The 20,202-nt window shown below is 43.0% G+C and overlaps 1 protein-coding gene across 5 annotated transcripts in view; it reads right to left on the bottom strand.

Moving 5' to 3' along the window:
- Window positions 1–1,078: 1,078 nt before the first annotated feature.
- EFCAB11 (EF-hand calcium binding domain 11) overlaps window positions 1,079–20,202 on the bottom strand; it is a 57,136-nt gene continuing 38,012 nt past the window's right edge. For all 5 annotated transcript variants that reach the window (XM_028717855.2, XM_028717867.2, XM_028717832.2 and 2 more), the window contains one exon: window positions 1,079–1,372. In XM_028717855.2, the coding sequence (XP_028573688.2) occupies window positions 1,273–1,372 (100 nt within the window). In that variant the 3' untranslated portion in view covers window positions 1,079–1,272. The remainder of the gene's footprint in view (window positions 1,373–20,202) is intronic.

Genomic DNA, 20,202 nt, shown 5'->3' with positions numbered 1-20,202 from the left:
AACTAATGTCAGTGTACTGGAAGAAGCAAAGATCACCAGTGTCGAAGCAATGATTCTTCAACATCAACTTCGTTGGACTGGTCATGTTGTTCGGATGCCTGATTATCATCTTCCAAAGCAACTACCCTATTCTGAACTTAAAAATGGAAAGTGTAATGCTGGTGGGTCAACAAGAGGTTCAAAGACTCTCTTAAGGCAAATCTAAAAAAATGTAGTATAAACACCGACAACTGGCCTATGAGCGCTCCAATTGGAGAACAGCCTTTACCAAAGGTGTTGTGGGTTTTGAATACGCTCGAACTCAGGACAAAAGGGAAAAACACGCTAAGAGGAAGGCACGCTTGGCAAACCTTCACCATGATCAACTCCTGCCCAGAAACCTATGTCCCCACTGTGGAAGGACATGTTGATCCAGAATTGGCCTCCACAGTCACTTACAGAGTCACTGTTAAAACTGTGTTCATGGAAGACAATCTTACTCGGCTACGAGTGATCACCAAAGAAGCAGCAGCAATCTTACACATGTGTATTTGGAAGCAAGGGCTTCTGATTTCATTGGAACTTACTCTCCTGTACAGGATTGCTACCTAAAAAGCTCGTTGAGATGAAAGGTGGCACACAAAGGGCCACACAAGTATATATTTTTGGACAACCATGCCAAACCCCAGACTACAGATTATGTGCTCATATTTTGTATTTTTTCTGTAAAGCGCTTTGAAAATGCTTGAAAACATATGTACATTTATGTATAATAAATAAAAACCTAGACAGATAATTCCACAGACCCCCTTCCTGAGTTGCATGTGGTTATTCTATATCAGGGGTGCACAACCTGCAGCCCTCCAGATGTTTCTGTACTAAAACTCACATCATAACTGATCACTGGCTAGGCTGGCTGGAGCTGATGGGAGTTGTAGTCCAGAAACATCTGGAGGGCTGCAGGTTGTGCACCCCTGTTCTATATAGATGGATTCATTCACACTATAAAAAACTGCCCCCTTTCACTTCCAAACAAATCAGCTATATCTGCTGGCTTTGCTCATATTAACAATATTCATGAAGAGGACAATCAGCAAAGCAGAAGTCAAAAAACAATTTATTGGAAAAACAAAATATATGTTTAAAGACACAATACATTCCATAAAAGGTTCAAAAGACAGCTTGTTCATGGCAGCATATCTACCTTGATTTGTTTAAAAAAGATTCTAAAGGAAAATGTTTTGTAGATTTTAGAAAACCTTGGCTATGGAGTCTTTTCTTTGGCCACTTTCATTAGATGAGAGGAAGCGCTGACAAATTATCCTGTCCATAGTTCATTGCCGATTCAAAGTCTTTGAAGCTAATATGGCCATCAGAATCCTGATCGACTTCCCTACAAAAGAAAAACATTGACACTTAGAACTATCACTTAATTCAGAGAATGTATACCTAGAATTCTATTAACACCATTCTTTCTTATTGTGGATCTCTGGTTATACATGGTGAAGGTGAAGGCAGCAACATCTGACTAGATGCAGCTTGTCACGCTGGCCACATGACCCGGAAGTGTCTGCGGACAGTGCTGGCCCCCGGCCTCTTGAGTGAGATGGGCGCACAACCCTAGAGTCTGTCAAGACTGGCCCGTACGGGCAGGGGTACCTTTACCTTTAATATGGCTTCCATAACAAGGAACCTAGAACTATTAAGAGTGTGCTATGCTGTATGCATTTGCCAACACACCTGCTCCTTAAAGGTAAAGGTACCCCTGCCCGTACGGGCCAGTCTTGACAGACTCTAGGGTTGTGCGCCCATCTCACTCAAGAGGCCGGGGGCCAGCACTGTCCGGAGACACTTCCGGGTCACGTGGCCAGCGTGACAAAGCTGCATCTGGTGAGCCAGCGCAGCACACGGAAACGCCGTTTACCTTCCCGCCAGTAAGCGGTCCCTATTTATCTACTTGCACCCGGGGGTGCTTTCGAACTGCTAGGTTGGCAGGCGCTGGGACTGAGCAACGGGAGCGCACCCCGCCGTGGGGATTCGAACCGCCGACCTTTCGATCGGCAAGCCCTAGGCGCTGAGGCTTTTACCCACAGCGCCACCCATGTCCCTCCTTACTAAACTCTTAAACTCCCTGCTCCTTACTAAACTCTTAATCTGCCAGGGAGCCAGACCAGGGTATAAAACAGGGATGGCAACCTGTGGCCCTATGTTGTTTGGCCTCCACCAGCATGACCAATAATTAGGGAGGAAGGGAGCTGTAGCCCAGCAACTTCTGCAGAGCCACAGAACAGCCATTCCTCATATAAAAATGGAAGCAGGGTAGCGATACCGTTCCAATATCCCACCTATTTTGGCATTCTTTGATGTCACATGAGAGGAAAAACAAAGTTGCTGTCAGTCTCTTGCTCTTAAGCATATTCCTCAGAGGTACCATCACAGAGGAGCTATAAGGAGCAGCATTCTGGCCTTATAAAAGCCGTCCTCTAGTTCCTTCATCAATTTTCAGTCCATGGACTGTTTCGGAGATATTGGTCAGGCACATTCCCAAAGGGGACTACTGTGACTAATTGAAAAGAGTATCTTAAATTATCAGATTCCCCAGGATAATGCTAAACAGGATGCTTGCTCTTCACTTGGATAAAAATATGCTGATGAAAAGCTCAGACATTTTCTCCAAAAAACATTTCAGCATGGCAAGAATGATATCAAACAGGCTTTCAAAACAGACCCTTTTCTGAATAGTTTTCATATGCCATTGATAACAAGTTTCTAACTCTTGCTGTGGAGCCTGATCAAACCTTTGCCATTTTCTCCAAATATGTGTGACTGAACTGACTGTTAAGTTTCCACAAGCTCACTTAACGTAATCATTTAACATGCTTCAACAACTGTTTTGCAGTTTAGAAAAAACCTTGGTCAAAGTATGGTTAAAGCATTCTCACTCTTCTGAACGTTCAATGGACGGCATTTTCAATCCATATTGGAGCACTTGAGTCCAAAAGAAAGGCGAGAATCAATAGGAGGCTGTAATAATGGACTTTTCCATGTGCTTTAGAAGAGTGGTAAATAAAAGACAGTTTCAACTACTTAACACAATAGTTAAACAGTTGGCTAATCCATATTAAATGATACTGTGGTTTAAGGTGTAGAGTGGCAATTCAACATCTCCTTAGTGATTGTGAATCAGGTTATTTATACAAAGCAAGGCTGGGCTCATTTTTTCTGTTGAGAGCTGTATTCCCTCTGTAATGTGTTGAGGGCCGCGTGCAGGTAGTGGAAGGATTGAGGACAATTGGAGCCAGAGACAAAAGTGTCCTGGGTTAACTAGTCCAGAATAAAGAGGGCCTGGCTTCAATCTTCAGCATGATTAGAATTCCCAGTTCTATGCAGATCTACTTAGAAGTAAGCCCCCTGGGACGCGGGGTGGCACTGTGGGTAAAAGCCTCAGCGCCTAGGGCTTGCCGATCGAAAGGTCGGCGGTTCGAATCCCCGCGGCGGGGTGCGCTCCCGTTGCTCGGTCCCAGCGCCTGCCAACCTAGCAGTTCGAAAGCACCCCCGGGTGCAAGTAGATAAATAGGGACCGCTTACTAGCGGGAAGGTAAACGGCGTTTCCGTGTGCGGCTCTGGCTCGCCAGAGCAGCGATGTCACGCTGGCCACGTGACCCGGAAGTGTCTGCGGACAGCGCTGGCTCCCGGCCTATAGAGTGAGATGGGCGCACAACCCTAGAGTCTGTCAAGACTGGCCCGTACGGGCAGGGGTACCTTTACCTTTTAAGCCCCCTGGAGTCATGCTCAGAGGATTTTATTTTATTTGGTACCACATACCAATAAAGCTACTATTCTAGAATGCAAACAAAAGCAATTCCTTTCTGACTTTAGTGTGCTACACTATAACAGAGTAAATGATATTCAGTTTGATTATACAGTGGTACCTCTGGTTACGAACTTAATTCGTTCCAGAGGTCCGTTCTTAACCTGAAATTGTTCTTAACCTGATGTACTACTTCTGGGTTAGCGGATTCTGTAACCCAAAGTGTTTGTAACCTGAGGTACCACTGTACATGGTTTGTAACGGTTCATCTGACCAAGGTCTAACATTTTTTATTTATCATACTCAATCAAATAAAGTTAATAATGAAAAAGAGTTTTAGGGTGCAAAAATATGCTCGGGAACCACTGAATAAGGTGCCATAGGATTTGATGGAAGCCCTGCCGTGCTAGCAGTATGTGGAATTTGCTACTGTCATGACAGATATGCAAGTGAAACACTGCTGGTGGAGCTGATCCGCTGAAGATATGCCAGAGGTGTGATTAAAACAGGGAGGAGGCATGGGTGGCACAGGGATGGCATGCACGGAATGCATTTATGCAGCATCTAATACTAATACTAATAATTAATTTCATGTTCTCTACCCATCTGACAGGGCTGCCCCAGCCACTCTGGGCACTTTCCAACAGAATATAAAAGAACACAACCAAACATCAAACATTAAAAGCTTCCTGAAAGAGGGCTGCCTTCAGATGTCTGCAAAAAGTAATGTAATTGTTTATCTCTTTAGACATCTGATGGGAGGGCATTCCACAAGGAGGGCACAACTACCAAGAAGGCTGGTTCCCGGTAACATCACTTCTCACAATAAGGGAACTGCCAGAAGGCCCTTGGAGCTGGACCTCCAAGTCTGGGCTGAACGATGGGGGTCGAGGTACTCCTGGTATATACAGGACTATGCACCTTCAATCAATGGTTGTGTCTCCATTGACTGCACATTTACATCAGCTCCAAACTTGATGCGCACAGAGAATAGTATCAGTTGACAATTGCATGGTCCAGGTTATTTCATGTGAGGACAAGCAATCTTTGCGGTATTGGTGTCCTGAGCTGTACAGATATGGTGCAAGTCAGCATCCGCCATTTTAAAATTCGAAAACAGTGAGATTGTAACTCGTAAGACAGAACATGCAGCATATATCTCTAGTTCCTTGTCACACACAGTGATAGTGGAGAAACAGTGGGGAACAGTGTCTCCTCCACACAAGGGGTTTAGTTGTGGAAATTCATCCCCAGAAACAGGTAAACACCTTGCTCCAACCATCGCCCCTGCTGGCCAAATGCAGTGCTTTTGCCTTGTAATATTCCTGGATGCATCATACAAGTGAAGAGTCATAATGAAGGCAACACCTCTATCTTAACTCACACTTGTAGCGAATGAAATACTTACCTTTTTGATTCAATAAACAAAATATACAAATTTGTAGTCTAAAGTAACTACAGTGGTGCCTCGCAAGACAAAATTAATTCGTTCTGCGAGTTTTGTCGTCTTGCGATTTTTTTCGTCTTGCGAAGCACGGTGTCGGGAAAGCTTTGGAAAAGCTTCAAAAATCACCAAAGTCTTTAAAAACCTCAAAAAAGGCTACCACACCGCGTTCTATGAGTTGCTCCTTAACTGCGTTAAGAAAAAGGAAACAAACTTGCAAGACGTTTCCGTCTTGCGAAGCAAGCCCATAGGGAAAATCGTCTTGCGAAGCAGCTCAAAAAACAAAAAACCCTTTCGTCTAGCGGGTTTTTTGTCTTGCGAGGCATTCGTCTTGCGAGGTACCACTGTACATTTTAGAGTACATTATTCATTAACTTTCTACACTGGAAAAACCTAAGTGTAGATTTTGTGGCACTTGGTACCCAAGGCTGATCTTTTACTGGAACTGTAGAAGTAATTAGTATCACAACTTAACTCACTGTAGAATATAAATTACCCTCTTATTAAATTAGATAATTAAGGTCTCCTAAAGCTGGTTAAGTTCCCTCCCACATCTGTGGTAAGGAACCTCTCCAGCTGGAATATTTTAAATCTCAATGTATTGTGCAAGTAGATACTTGAAAAAGGAAGATATTCAGTGTGTTGCCTGCAGTGTTGCTCTTAAAAAAAAAACTTCTGCACACTCCAAATATGCCCCCCATGAACAGTACAAACCTACTGAGATGCAGAGCCACCCATAAAAGCCTTGATAGTCTTCTCTTCCTTCATCAGGATGCTGCTTTGCCACACTGCAGCATCATGGTTAGACCATTCATTCCAAAGTAGCACTCGTGTCTTGTTCACCTTGAGGCCACAGAATGTAAGGCCTGCTCACCATGCAGCATGCCCAGTATGCCCTGAGATGAATGCGGAGCCAAGAGCAGTGGGAGACTGCTCAAAAAGAAAGCTCTGCATACCTGTGATGTCCTACCAATGTGTTGTCCAATGGCAAAATAAATTCTATGTCAGAGGTCCATGTAGCCAACCAGAAATTTACCAACACACTAGTTCCACCTCCCTAATGACTATGAATGTACATTACAAAAGGTGTGGCCAATTCAGATTACCGAGCTATTGTAGAAAAGAGCTTAACTGGAGAGTGTGCATTTAAGGACAATACAGTGGAAAGTTATCCATTCAGGGTCAACTGAAGAGGATAGTGTAAGAACGTAAAAAGAGGCTGCTGGATCAGACCAATGGCCAACCAGATGCCTGTGGGAAACAAGCAAGCAGGTTTTGAGCGCTAAAGCCCTCTCCCCTCTTCTGGTTTCCAGTAACTGGTCTTCAGAAGCATTGCTGCCTCCAACTGAGGACAGCCACCATGGTTAGCACCTTCCCCTCCATGACTTTTCACCTTTAAGTCATCCAAGTTGGTAGCCATAACTGTCCCCCTATGGAAATTGGTCCCATAATTTAACTATGCACTGCATGAGGAAGTACTTTCTTTTATCTCTCCTGAATCTTCCAACATGCAGCTTCATTGGATGTCTATTAACTCCCAAAACATGCTTGGAGGCACTGTTGAGCTACATCAGAAGATGGGCTTTGTCACAAGGATCAACCAAAATGTTTGCAAAATAACCCTACCCTCTCTGTGTTAGCTCAGCCCTGATTTTAATCAGAGGAGCTTTACACTTGGTATACTGTTTAGCAGGGTAGGGACTGCTAGATTAAAGATACCTAGCTGCAGATATACTATATAGGACATAGCTCAGTCAGTAGAGCATGAGACTCTTAGGCTGGATCGACATTGATCTGTAAAAACGTCATTAAATATAACGCAATATAACTCTCAGTGCAATTTTCCATTACTGAAGGCTCGCTGCTCTACAGCGCCCTGTAGTGTCACATTTTAACAACACATTTTAAACGTTATAGACAACTAGTGTAGATCCGTTCTTAATCTCAGGATTGTGGGTTCAACCCCCACATTGGGCAAGAGATTCCTGCATTGCTGGGGGTTGAACAAGATGACCCCTGTGGTCTCTTCCAACTCTACAATTCTATGATACTATGATCCTAGATTGGATGAGCAAAATATTCCTTGAATTAGACATATTGCCCTGCTTCACGTAATGCTAAACTTTTATGTGTGCTATCTGGCTTCTCCCCTCCTTCCTCTCTCTTATACAGCTGCAAGGAAGAGATCTAAAGCCTGAAGTGGAAACTATGGTATGTCTTCACTATGGTTTATTTGAACAAGCCAGGATCATAAACTAGTCTAAAGTTCACATGTTTGGACAAAATATACAAAAACTAACCAGAGTCTGTCCCTGTTTGGACATAACAAGAAGCCATGGGCTAGTGGAAAACAGAAGCAACGTCTCAGAGCAACACCTGAGAAGGCTGTGTGGCCCAAGGCTTATTCACATAGTACCAAATCACAATTTAGTGTTACACACAAATGCAGTCAACATATATCATTCTAATATAATTTATGTTCTAGTTAAATGCAAGGACAGTCAGTCGGTTATTAGTACTCATGACAGACAAAGTTCTATCTCTGTATCCAGTGCTCAAGGATTCTATGATAAAATAGACAAACAAACCAGGATAGGTACCACTACTTTGTTCCAGATTGTGAACCTCCTTTGGGCTTCCAATCACCTAATGTTTGATTCCATGTTTCTAAATTACATGGAAAGATTCCTTTTGTTCCTAAAGTGTAGAAATTGTATATTTGATTGTCAGACTCCTCACACTAGACTTACTACTGTTGGAAAGTTATACTGTGCCTATTTTGGTATTATAGCACACACTATTTCCCAGAACGTTAGGAATAGAAGTGAATTTTAAAAGGTCATCTAATCTATTTCTACTGCCCTTTTCCAATTGGAAGAGTAGGTTGACAAATGTGCAATCCTTTTGTCCTTATGTGGTGGGGATATATTTATACTGGCCGCTATTACTATTTCTCCAGAAACATACTGATGATCCCCTTTTGGACTCTTTGTAGACAATGAAGTGCCCCCTGTAAGGAACACAGCAATGCCATATGTTTAATTACAGACACTCAGCTGATGGCTTGTCACACTCTGGGATTAATAATGACTTTCACTTGCCTGTGTGGTCTTAAAACAGGTGAATGTTTCTCCTGGGAAATCGAGAATGTTTCTCCAGCGTCTTTGTATTGACAGTTATTCCAGACTTCATGCTGCCATTTATAATGGTGCACATGAAAGCAGAATTAAGAATATAACTTTGGATCAATGATTACCTACAGTCGATGGGTCTCATAAATTCTTTGTCTCCCAACGCTGACCCTTATTGTACAAAGATGCAAGGCAGGTTTCTTAAAAAAAAAAAGTTCTCCTGGTGCCACCATCCAGTTCAGATAATGTTTTCACCAATACAGAACAACAAACCCGTGTTGCAAACTTAACACAACAAACAACACAAGCAACACGAAGACCAGTATACTAGATAGCACTGTAGTTCTTATTGCATAATATACATGATTTAGTACAACAAAAACAAAATGTGTACACTTGTAAATTCTCTAATATATTTGAAAACAAATGAACACACGTCTGTTAATCTTTGAAAGTCCGTAAAAGTATAATAAGTCTATGGTTGAAACCAAGTAATAGATGCTATCCTGTGGGCTAAGTGGTAAAACTTTTTAGGCGTTCATGGTGCCGAAGTAGTAAGTGAATAACAACGTTGGACAGTGATCCCGGATAATCTGACTGTTTCGCTGGAATCTTCTTCAGCACAACTACAAAAGAATTCAATTATGAAACAATGACCTGTGTACATGAAAGCTATATTAACTTCACACATTGCAATCCATATGCTATAACTACAATAAGAAGGACAAAGGTACATACCCCATAGATTAGAAAAATGCACAAGGAGCAGTGGTCATGAGGATATGTAACCACTGCTACCAGTTGCATGAAACCTGAAGCATAAGTAACCATTCCCAGGTGGCGCTCATTACAGGGAGACTGAATTGCGGTAATTCAATTTAAAGATACAGAGCAATATAACAGCAATAGAAAAACATCAAATAAAACGGACTTTCAAGTTCAGATAATGTTTTCAGGCAGTTAGGGGGGTCTCTTTCTAAACAATTGGGCTGTATCCAATGCTGCAGCTGCACTGATACAACGGACTTTGTGTGCACAGGAATGTGTCCTTTTCCTCTCTTGTCCTCTCTACTGGCGATATCCAATGCTAGGCATAGTCTAAGTAGACACATTAAGATTAATGGATCTTAGTAGAAGTCCATTGATTTCAATGGAACTGCTTGGACTATGACTGGCATTAGGTTATATTAACCCATCCTATAAACCAAACAATATTGGCTTGCTTACACGCTTCTTATCTGGTCGAGTACCGAAACAACAGTCTCATGAATAATGTCTACTGATATAGCCACACTATTCAAAAATTCCACTATCTTTAAGGATTAGAAACCATATCTTTCAAAAAAACACAAAGGAAAAATCAGTTGCATTGTTCTCTTCAAAGCTTAACACCCATATAATTGCCATATTCAGTCAGAAGTCTCGCAAGGCAAACCCCCCCCCCCTAAGAATCTAAGCAGAGCTCTTCTGATCAGGTCAAAGGTCTATCTAGATCAGCATCCTTTCCTCAGAGTGGCTAAGCAAATGCCTGTGGGAAGCCTGAAAGCAGGACCCTCAGGAGTAAAAGTGCTCTCCCCACGTGTGATGCCAGATATCCAACAGAATACTCTCTCTGACAGCAGAGGTAGAACAGGACCATCATGGCCAGAAGCCACAGACAGATTTACCCTCCTTTACCTTTGTTGAACCCTCTTTTAAAACCATCCAAATTGCCTGGCATCACTACATCTTGTGGTGACGAATTCCATAGTGTAACTATGCCCTGTGTGAAGAAATACTTCCATGTGTGCTGAATCGCACAACTTTCAGCTTCCTCAAATGGCCCCAAGTTCTAGAATTATTCCATTTCCCTGTGCACTTTCTGTACACCATGTATACTTGTATATATCTCCATCATGTCACCTTTTACTTGTCATTTATCTAGTTCTAGCCCTCCTTTATTTAAATAACTATAGACAACTCCTCTGTCATCCCTGAGACGGTCCAGTTCACAGGCGATCAAAGTCCTGGCTGGGGACGTCGGGACCGGGGGCAAGTGGCGGGGTGGGAGCAGGAACAGGAGTCCAGAAGCCAGGAGCCAAGAGTCCGAGGGTCAGAGAGCCGGGAGTCAAGAAGCCAAGGGTCCGAGGGTCAGGAAGCAAAAAGTCACGAAGTCAGGGGTCCGAGGATCAAGAAGCAAGGAGCCAAACACAGCAAGGCAGGGAACGTGTAGCTGTGGCAAAGAGCTGAAGGGAAAATGCTGACCTTATATCCCTTCCTGGCTCTTGCTACCAGGTGCTGTGAGTTACCAATCAGCCTCACCTGTGAGGCCACGCCTTGCCTCTTCAGAACAAACTTAGGAAGGCCCCAGTCCTGCAGAGTCCTAATGGTCACAGGGCCTGGCTCCTGTACGCACACCTGACAATCCCTGGGGGAATTCTTCCAAACTGGATGCTTCTCACCTGCTCTCAGCCTTACCCTGGCAATCAATTTAAAAGGTGCTCTGTCACATTTTTGGTTTTAACCACCAACAATCTGGTTCCATCTTGGTTCAAGTAGAACCCAAGCCTTTTGTACTGGCCTGGCTTGTTCGAAAACATCCCCAGTGCCTAACATATCCAACTCCCCACCATCTCATTCACATACTGAGGCTATAAAGCTCTGCCTATCTGCATGTGAAACATTTCAGAGAAAGCCACTTTGAAGGTCCCGGCTTTCAACACATCCTACCTAGAGCTACACCTTCAAATTCTTTCTACCCAGTTAATATGCTTCAAGTTTTACATTCAGCCTCACTCCCCCCCACTCCCGTTTCTGCTTCCCTTTATGTTATCTTCCACATTTTTAATCTGGAAAGAGAAAAGACTCTTTGGAGCAAAGGCTTTCCTTTGTCTAATGCTTGTTCGGCATCCATTACAACACCATTATTCTCTGCTGAAAGAAACGGTTTGGGACTGCTGTTAAGCAAATGACCACAACAAAAGACCATCCACATGATTATCTAAACACTCAAGATTTCTAATCATTTTCACTAATCTGTTGGGCAAGCAATATGAGCTGCCTGGAAGCTCCAAACTATGAATAATGTTTGGCTGGCGTTAGAATTTAAAAAGCTAATGACATATAATTCCAGAGTAGAAACATTTAGATGGCTCAATTCTTGTGCTTAGCAACTGAGATGAGCAAGGCATGCTGGGAATGCACATGGAAATAACTCCTGCCAAGGCTGTACCCTGAGTGAGCTTTATTAACTACGAACCCTGAAATTTGGCATCTGCTTCAAACCAGTGTCAAAGTTTTGCAGTTGTTTTGCAGTGAAAACCCTGTGTTTTGCAGTGCCCCCTCCCCTGAGAAATTGCTACATTAAGCCAGGGTTCATAGTTAACACCCAACACTGTCTGATTCACTCCAAACCAGTTCCAAAGTTTTGCAGCAAAAACCCCATGTTTGGACAATGAATTGGACAATGTTGGGTTTGGGGGTGATAGTTATGGTGATAGTAACAATTACTCAGCTTGGGAGCACTGTCAAACATTGGGTTTCCACTGCAAAACGACTGCAAAACTTTGGCACCAGTTTGGAGGGGATCCCAAATTTTGAGGTTAGTAGTTAAAGAAGCTCCATGAGTAGATGGAAGAGTGCTAACCCCAAAATCTCCTCCCAGAAGGCTTTGCACCACTAGTCTTCCCCATGCTGCTTCTCTCTCTCTGAATCCTTGACTGTACCACTTCCTCTTTTGAACTTACCCAGTTCTCCCTTCCTCTTTTTCTTTCAGTTCCCTTTCACTTTTATTTATCAATAGCTCATTCCTGTAGCCATGTTGGCAAGATAACCATCATATATGATCAGGGACAGGTTAAAGTCTTAGTAGGCCCTGGGCACCTCATAATCACAGCCCCCCCCCCCCCGGACAGATCTATAAATATTTACATTGCTTATTTCCCATAACCAAATATCTATACACGAGACTGCTATTCAGTGCCTAGTTACAGTTTCCAGCATAGTCTGTGAGAGAGGAGACATGCGATTCTTTACCTCTGTGAACAAGTTAGAAGACAAGGAGATACTTTGTGGGGCTTAGAGATAAAAAGACAAAATGAATAAATCACAGGCTGTCTGTGTATGAATATGAGATGAGGTACAGATGTAAGAGAAATTAAATTCAGTCCACATTTTAAAACTGACATAAATCAAACTCCTCAAATCAATACATGAACCAAAACACAGTCCTCTTCCAAAATTCACAGTTCTCTAACTTTTGCAATGCAGTTCTCCAGCCAAGTAATATGTACAAAAACACATATACTTGGGTAAAGTGCACTTTTCAAAAAAAATCATATATTAGTGAGGGTCACATACAAAAATGCATTGTATTAGGGAAAACTGCTTTGCAAAAATGGGTATATTAGGCAGAGGTGCATATAAACATGTGTCACTGCAGGCACTAAAATGATGGTGAATTCTCACAAGGGCTTTCTAAAAACTGCAAACTGATGTGGAAATATAGAGAACTGAACGTAAGATTGGAAAAATAAGAAACCAACCATGACAGATTTGTCCAGCCCTAAGATGAAAGGGCAGAGCTTTTTGATAATTTTTTTTTTTCATGAGGTGCTTGTTTCATGAAGACAGAAATCAATGACAGCTGAGTGTGCTTACTGTCCTAATGCCAGCCATGCAACCATGCCAATGTGCAGGCCTCTGTAGATGTATATCTACAGATAGACAGATATCCCCCATCAGTGTAGGTCTCCTTAACTCTCTCTTTCATTCTGTATCCTTCTTCCCTCTAAATCTCTATCTAGGCATCTCCCTTAAAATCATTCAAACCTAGCTCCCTGCCCTGCCCAATTTTTCTTTGGCATACTAGACCCCCACTCCTATTTCTCTTTCTCGTGTTCTGCATTTGGCTTCTTCTTCCCACCAAAGTATCAATCCAGGTCTTGCCCCACCCCAAATATTGGTGCTTGGAAATCTTATCCCCATCTTAGCCCAGTGCATGGCCCTTTGGAAATCTAAACAATGGTTGCTTCTCCTCCAGCTGTTCTAAATGGCTAGTAACTGAGTCCATCCCATGACACTGTGAATACTTTTGTATAGTAAAAACAAACATGAACAAAATAATGGCAAAAGGACTCCTACCATCCAACTACCAAGAGACTACACAATGTAAACAACTGAGAATCCTTTTTTTAAATAAAAAGTTGGCATGGATATTAATGACACACATTTGAGTGCCAGTGACAATTTCTGCACACAGCCCTTCTATTCTGTAATGGACAAGCTTATCACTGAGAAGAGCAGAGAGAGAGAGAGAGAGCGCGCAACATACGCCACACTAAAGGAAAAGCTTAGATTTTTTGTGGATAGGTCCAGTGGTGAAGTGGCCTCTAGAACAAGGGCATTAATAGACACCTGGCCATCAGATCTTGAACAAGCATTCACAGATGCATTTTTATTACTTTTCTCTATGTATGCAGGCAAGCAGGTAATCTCTGGCTGAAATTGTCTTTGCACAAATAATGGACAAGTTGCTGACAAGCTTTCCAAATGTCAACATTGCTTTTAGAATGCATCTTGCTATTTTTGGAAGAGGCTGTAGCACCCCTTTTCAAAGTTGGAATGTATGAACAACTGTCTTAGGGGAACCCTAGACAGAAACAAATACCTTCAGTTGCTCTGCTTTCGTGGATATGTGAAATAGAACTGGCCCAAAAAGCTTTTTTATAATAGCAATTGTACAGTCAGATATTGGAAAGTTATGAAAAAATTCATGTCCTCATGCATTTCAATAGGAATCTAAACTGCTACTGCAGTACAGGCAGAAGTGCCGTACTGATTGAGCATAGAGAGTAAAGATGAGACTTCATGCATTGAGTCCCTGCTGAGGATGAAATGACCCACCAATTGAAGATTCGAGGATGACAGCTTCTGCAGGAAACTGCCTTTTCCTTTAATAAATCAGTCAGTCCTTTCTTCTTCTAATGCTTGTTACTTTGTTGATCAGCTTCCTGCAGCGTGCTGCAGTTTAGGTAGCAACATGTGTATTAATTTCACTTCTTAGAAGACACAGACGTTAAGAAAACCTAGCTAAATACTTAATAAATATAGAAGAATTGTAAAGAGGATTACTGTAGTTTTGTCAACTAAAATAGTACAGATCTGATAGGATTACTTGCAGTCAAAATCCCTATTTTGAGTGATGGAGCCCTTAAGGAACCATTTAAGTTGTCATAATATCATCAAGATCTGTAGGTACTTACCCCCTGAAATAGTGTGGAGTGCTCTCCGGTTTTTTAGATGATGGGATTAAATCACAAACTAGTTTAAAATGATGGGATTAAATATAAAAGGCAATACATTGTGGTAAGAAAATTGAAGGATTCAAAAACTGAACAGGAATGACTTCTTTTTTAAACCTGATGCTGGTTTCTTTCTATTGTGACAGCAGTATTCCAACAATATATTTAAGGAAACTCAATGTCTGAATTATTGTGGGCAACTAATAAAACAAGGTGGGAACGAAAAAATACAGAGTTCACTCCCAATGAAACCTGAACTTAAGAGAAAATGCAAGCATTCTGTTAAAGGTATACCCATTTATCATCACACAAGTAAATGCAAAACATGGCACACAGAATATGTTTTCAGTCACTTGTCATGATTAAAAGGAGTGCTATTTTTTTTAGAAAAAGAGGTGCCGGAACTCACCAACATCTCCCTCGTTCTCTTAGAAGAGCAATGTTGCCCATTTGAGAGGTGCCAGAATTGAGTTCTGGTGAGTTTTGGTTGGAAAAAAGCCCTGACTCAAGGGATTGCATTCAATAGGGAGTTCTCTTTCTTCAGACAGATGCAGTCTAAGGTCAAATATGGAGCGCAGGAGGAAGGTAAGGAAATGATGGTGAACTGGTTCTGTAGGAACGAAGCCACTCTCACCAGTATCAGTGGAAATATCATGCAGCTAGTGCACATGAGACGAAGACCAGCAGCAAAACACAATAGAGTCAGCATAAAACTTCTCTGAGAAATCCCAGAAGGGTCAAAAGTTAGTGGTACCAACTCAAGTGGGAATGAGCATAATGTGAATCACAAGGAAGCAAGAAGTGATAATACTGGGGGGGGGGGGCACCTGCTAATGTGAATCAGTTCCTGGTTGTCTTCAACTAACTTTTAGAACATAGGAATCTGAGCCAAGCCACTGGTCCATTAACTTCAGTATTGCCTCCACTGTCTGGCAGCAATTCTCCAGGGTGTCAGGCAAGGGTCCTTCTCATCCCGTCCTGGAAATGCAAGGGTTGAACCTGCAAAGTATGCCTTCCACCATGAACTATAAACCTTCTGGCTTACTGTGGTATCTGAGCAGAACAGTGGAGGGCATCTGTTGCATTTGAGGGTGAGTCAGCCACTTAGTACTAGTATGCGTTAGTGGTACAAGCTGCTTGTTATTGACCCAAACATTCTGATGTCAGAGAGAGCCGCATGCAAATTGATTGGTTCTGGGAATGTGAGAAAACCTATGGACAATATCAGGGTAAATTAAGCAGCATAGAACATATTAGCATACTGCAAATGGTACCCGCACAGGTGTAGAAAACTCGTGGAGACTTTTAGCCAAAAGACACGACTTAGGAGAGGATTGTTATGGCTATCAAGCAAATGACATTTCAGTTCTGAGATTAGCTAAATGATTTGTGTTGTAAACCAGTTTAAAGCATGTGATCTTGCTACAAAACAGTGGATGGAGCAAGTGTATGTGTGTTACACGTACAGGCAGAGAATTCTGTAAATGATATTATCTCCTGACAGTTCATGTCATTATTAGAAAAAACTAACTTGAGTACAATTTGCATCCTACAGAGCTAGCCAGCTAGTGTTTGAAGTGAAATTCCTATTATTCAATTCCTGAGTGAACCAATTTCCTTACTTTATGCCTACATATTGTGAGTGCACTTCAATTATTCTGAAAGATACTATTAGCAGCAGTGTAAATAAAAAAGCTTGAAATTTCCCCTGCAGCACATGTCCCTATTAGACTGAAGTACACTTTAAGCACAAATATATCTAAGTAGAAAGCTATAAAGCACTACAAATATATTCAGCATTAAAGAGAAAGAAACGAGTCTTCTCTAAATGCTGCGATACCTAAGTAGAGATCAAATAATTTCTATTTCAAATATATAATCACTCTAACAGAGCCATCTAGTGCCATCTTAAGCTTGATTATGAGATAAGAGAAATGGGACAGGAATGGTCATCATTTAATCCTCTAACATCAGCTACTGAAGAGCTTTTCACTTCATTCAGCAGTGTTCTGGCATGTTACAATCTAGCTAAAACAAATGCATATCAAGGAGGGAAATTATGCTTCCAGCCACATAGCAAGGCCTTCCAAAAAAAGAAACCATGAAGTGCACCATGCTCATTTTAACAGGTAGGGATGGGAGAGGGAGACAGACCAAGGAGATCAATGCATAAGGTCTTTGCCCCTTGGCTGAACCATTATGTTTCTGGTAGCAACGCAGCAAACATTCTAAGGATGTACAAGACGATTTGGACAGCAAACTGTATAAAAAATATACAGTGGTACCTCGCAAGACGAATGCCTCGCAAGACGAAAAACTCGCAAGACGAAGGGGTTTTTGGTTTTTTGAGTTGCTTCGCAAGACGAATTTCCCTATGGGCTTGCTTCGCAAGACGAAAACGTCTTGCAAGTTTGTTTCCTTTTTCTTCAAAACCGTTAATACTGTACTCAGGGTGCATTGCTTGAGGAGGTGCAGTTGCGACTTGACTTCGAGGAGCAACTCATAGCACGCGGTGTGGTAGCCTTTTTTGAGGTTTTTGAAGACTTTGGTCTTTTTCAATGCATTCCTATGGGAAACCGTGCTTCGCAAGACGAAAAATTCACAAGACGAAAAAACTCGCAGAACGAATTAGTTTTGTCTTGCGAGGCACCACTGTATAGGTAAAGGTAAAGGTACCCCTGCCCATATGGGCCAGTTGTGTCCGACTCTAGGGTTGTGCGCCCATCTCACTTAAGAGGCCGGGGGCCAGCGCTGTCCGGAGACACTTCCGGGTCATGTGGCCAGCGTGACAAAGCTGCTCTGGCGGGCCAGCACCAGCGCAGCACACGGAAACGCCGTTTACCTTCCCGCTAGAAAGCGGTACCTATTTATCTACTTGCACTTAGGGTTGCTTTCGAACTGCTAGGTGGGCAGGAGCTCGGACCAAAAGACGGGAGCTCACCCCGCCACAGGGATTCAAACCGCCGACCATGCGATCGGCAAGCCCTAGGCGCTGAGGTTTGTTTTACCCACAGCGCCACCCGTGTCCCCGAGCGCCACCCGCGTCCCCATAAAAAATATATAATGTGTAAGAAAGGCTGAACTTGCCACATTTTGGTTGCTTGCTTATTAAGTCACCATATGCTGATTAGTACACGCAGATATAAGCCTGAGTCAGGGCTGACTTAAGCATATCCGGCGCCGTGGTGCAAAGATCCCTCTGCCCCCCCCCGAAACTCCAAAACAAGGGAGGGGAGGGGGGAAATGTCCTCTGCCTCCCCCACCACCCCATTCCTGGCGTGGTGGCGGCGATCAAGCAGGAAAACGTGCTGGCTGACATGCTCTCCGGCATTGGGGCGCCCGAGAAGGCAGTTCGGGAAGGCTGCGTGCTTCCAGGAAGCAGGAAAAGGACAATGACTGGGAGCAGGGGCATCTCTAGCAGATGCAGAGGCTTGGGAGGGAAGCTGTGCACAGCTTCCTTCCTAAGCCTCTGCAGAAATTGCTCTCCTCCAGCTGAGACTTGGGAAGGAAGCTGCACGCCCACCAGCCATATACCGTATTTTTCGCCCTATAGGGCGCACTGGCCCATAGGGCGCACCTAGTTTTGGGGGGGGGAATAAAGGGGGGGAAATTTATTTTTTCCCCCCCCAGGCGCAGGGCTGGGGTGGGGGAAGCCTGAGCTTCCCCCGACCCCAGCCCCCAGAACAGGCTGCTATCCGCAAGCCTAGGGAGCCCAGCGGGAACTCCCGCCAGGCTCCCCAGGCTTGCACATATCTGCCCAAAGCCCGGGGCGCGCTCCGCTGCGCTCCCCGGGTTTCGGGCTGCAGGCTGCCGCCCGCAAGCCTTGCGAGCCCGGCGGGAACTCCTGCCGGGCTCGCAAGGCTTGCGGATAGCTTCCTGAAGCCTGGAGAGCGAGAGGGGTCGGTGCGCACCGACCCCTCTCGCTCTCCAGGCTTCAGCGAAAGCCTGCATTCACCCCATAGGACGCACGCACATTTCCCCTTCATTTTTGGAGGGGGAAAAGTGTGTCCTATAGGGCGAAAAATACGGTAGTTGGCGGGGCGCAGCTGGTGGGCATGCAGGGAAAGGGGAGGCTGCCAGCAAAGCCACACAGCTCCCCCACTCACTAGGGCACCCCTGAGAGGCCAGCGCCCTGGCACAACGAACCACTAAGACCAATGGGAAAGTTGGCTATGGCCTTAGTATTAAAGATGCTAAAATTATTATGATTTTTTCTTTTGTGAGCTGTCCAGAGAACCTGTTACAAAGCAGCTATATGAATGCAGTTAAACAGTAATAGTAAAATGCATATCATTAGGCAGAAGTTGCCACCTACTATTGGACTTGTTGATCTTAATTCCAGAAACATTTAAGAAAGAATATAAATGCCGGGTTTTAAAATTGAAACACTTTGCATTTTTACAACAAATGAATTCCAGACTCAAAACATGCAACTCTTCTGAAATTCTAAGGAGGCTTCTCTGCATGGTGGTTGTATTATATTGGTTGGCCAGAGTGTCAAATGCTTATGGTGGTCCATGGCAGATTTGTGCCTAAGAAGATGGTGTGCAACAACTTCGGCTGATCTCCCCCCCCCCCCAAAAAAAAAAGCTCTATAATTTTGTGATCTCCTAAAAAAACCTCATCAGCTTTGGGTGATCGCTAGGTGTTGCTACACTACTGCAGTGGCTGGAATGCCTGTAGGATGGTATGCACTGCTTCTCCTTGTATCCTACTTCTGGTCTTATCCAATTTCAGTAATTCTTAGTTGTTACTACTCACAAGAAGTGGTAGCTGCTCCTAATAGAGCTACATTCCTCAACCTTGCATCAGAATTATGACCCCTATCAAGCACCAGCACCTGAATGATACATCCCATTCAACACTTCACTGATGTAGCAGTTCTTAGGTTCAAGCTGTATATGCATCTTCTACAAAACATTTAGGTCAAAATAGTGTTAGACCCATAATGGATTGTTTTAAAAATCTATGCTTATGCTTTCCTAGTGAACATTATTTCCTAACTCCTTATCGATTAGATTCACCCATCTGTTTAAGTATAAAATAACACATTAGGATTTCATCGGGCTAGATAATATAGATTGCTACCATAGCTTAGTAAGAACAGATGGAGCAACAGAACATTATATTTAGCATATGCAGTTCCACAAAATTTGCAGCTTTTATAAACAGTGGCATGCTCTAATGTTTATTAAAGGAAAATTGTGCCAGGCAGCTACAAACCAGAAAATTGATAGAAATTGCTCTGCATTAATCTACACTTCCAACATCTGCCTGAACTATTGATTAAAATCTCAGTTTATTCCATATTGCAACAACTCAAATGTAGGCATGTTTTCTCGACAGAAAAATTGGCACTTTCAAGCACTTTTAAATTCCTTAACTTCAATGAAATGTTTTGGGTGGGCTCCTTTCTCTACTACTGGAATCAATAAACTTAAAAGAGCTTAGCTTTGCCTGAACTGGGGTTTTAGTTTAGCTCACTGAAATATTCAGATTTTTTAAAATAAAAAAGGAATTTCTGAAACCCACCGTCATTCTCAGTATGTGAGTGGA

Source organism: Podarcis muralis, chromosome 1, assembly GCF_964188315.1.
Source record: "Podarcis muralis chromosome 1, rPodMur119.hap1.1, whole genome shotgun sequence".
NCBI classification, from domain to species: domain Eukaryota; kingdom Metazoa; phylum Chordata; class Lepidosauria; order Squamata; family Lacertidae; genus Podarcis; species Podarcis muralis.
This window is presented reverse-complemented; position numbering and strand designations above follow the sequence as displayed.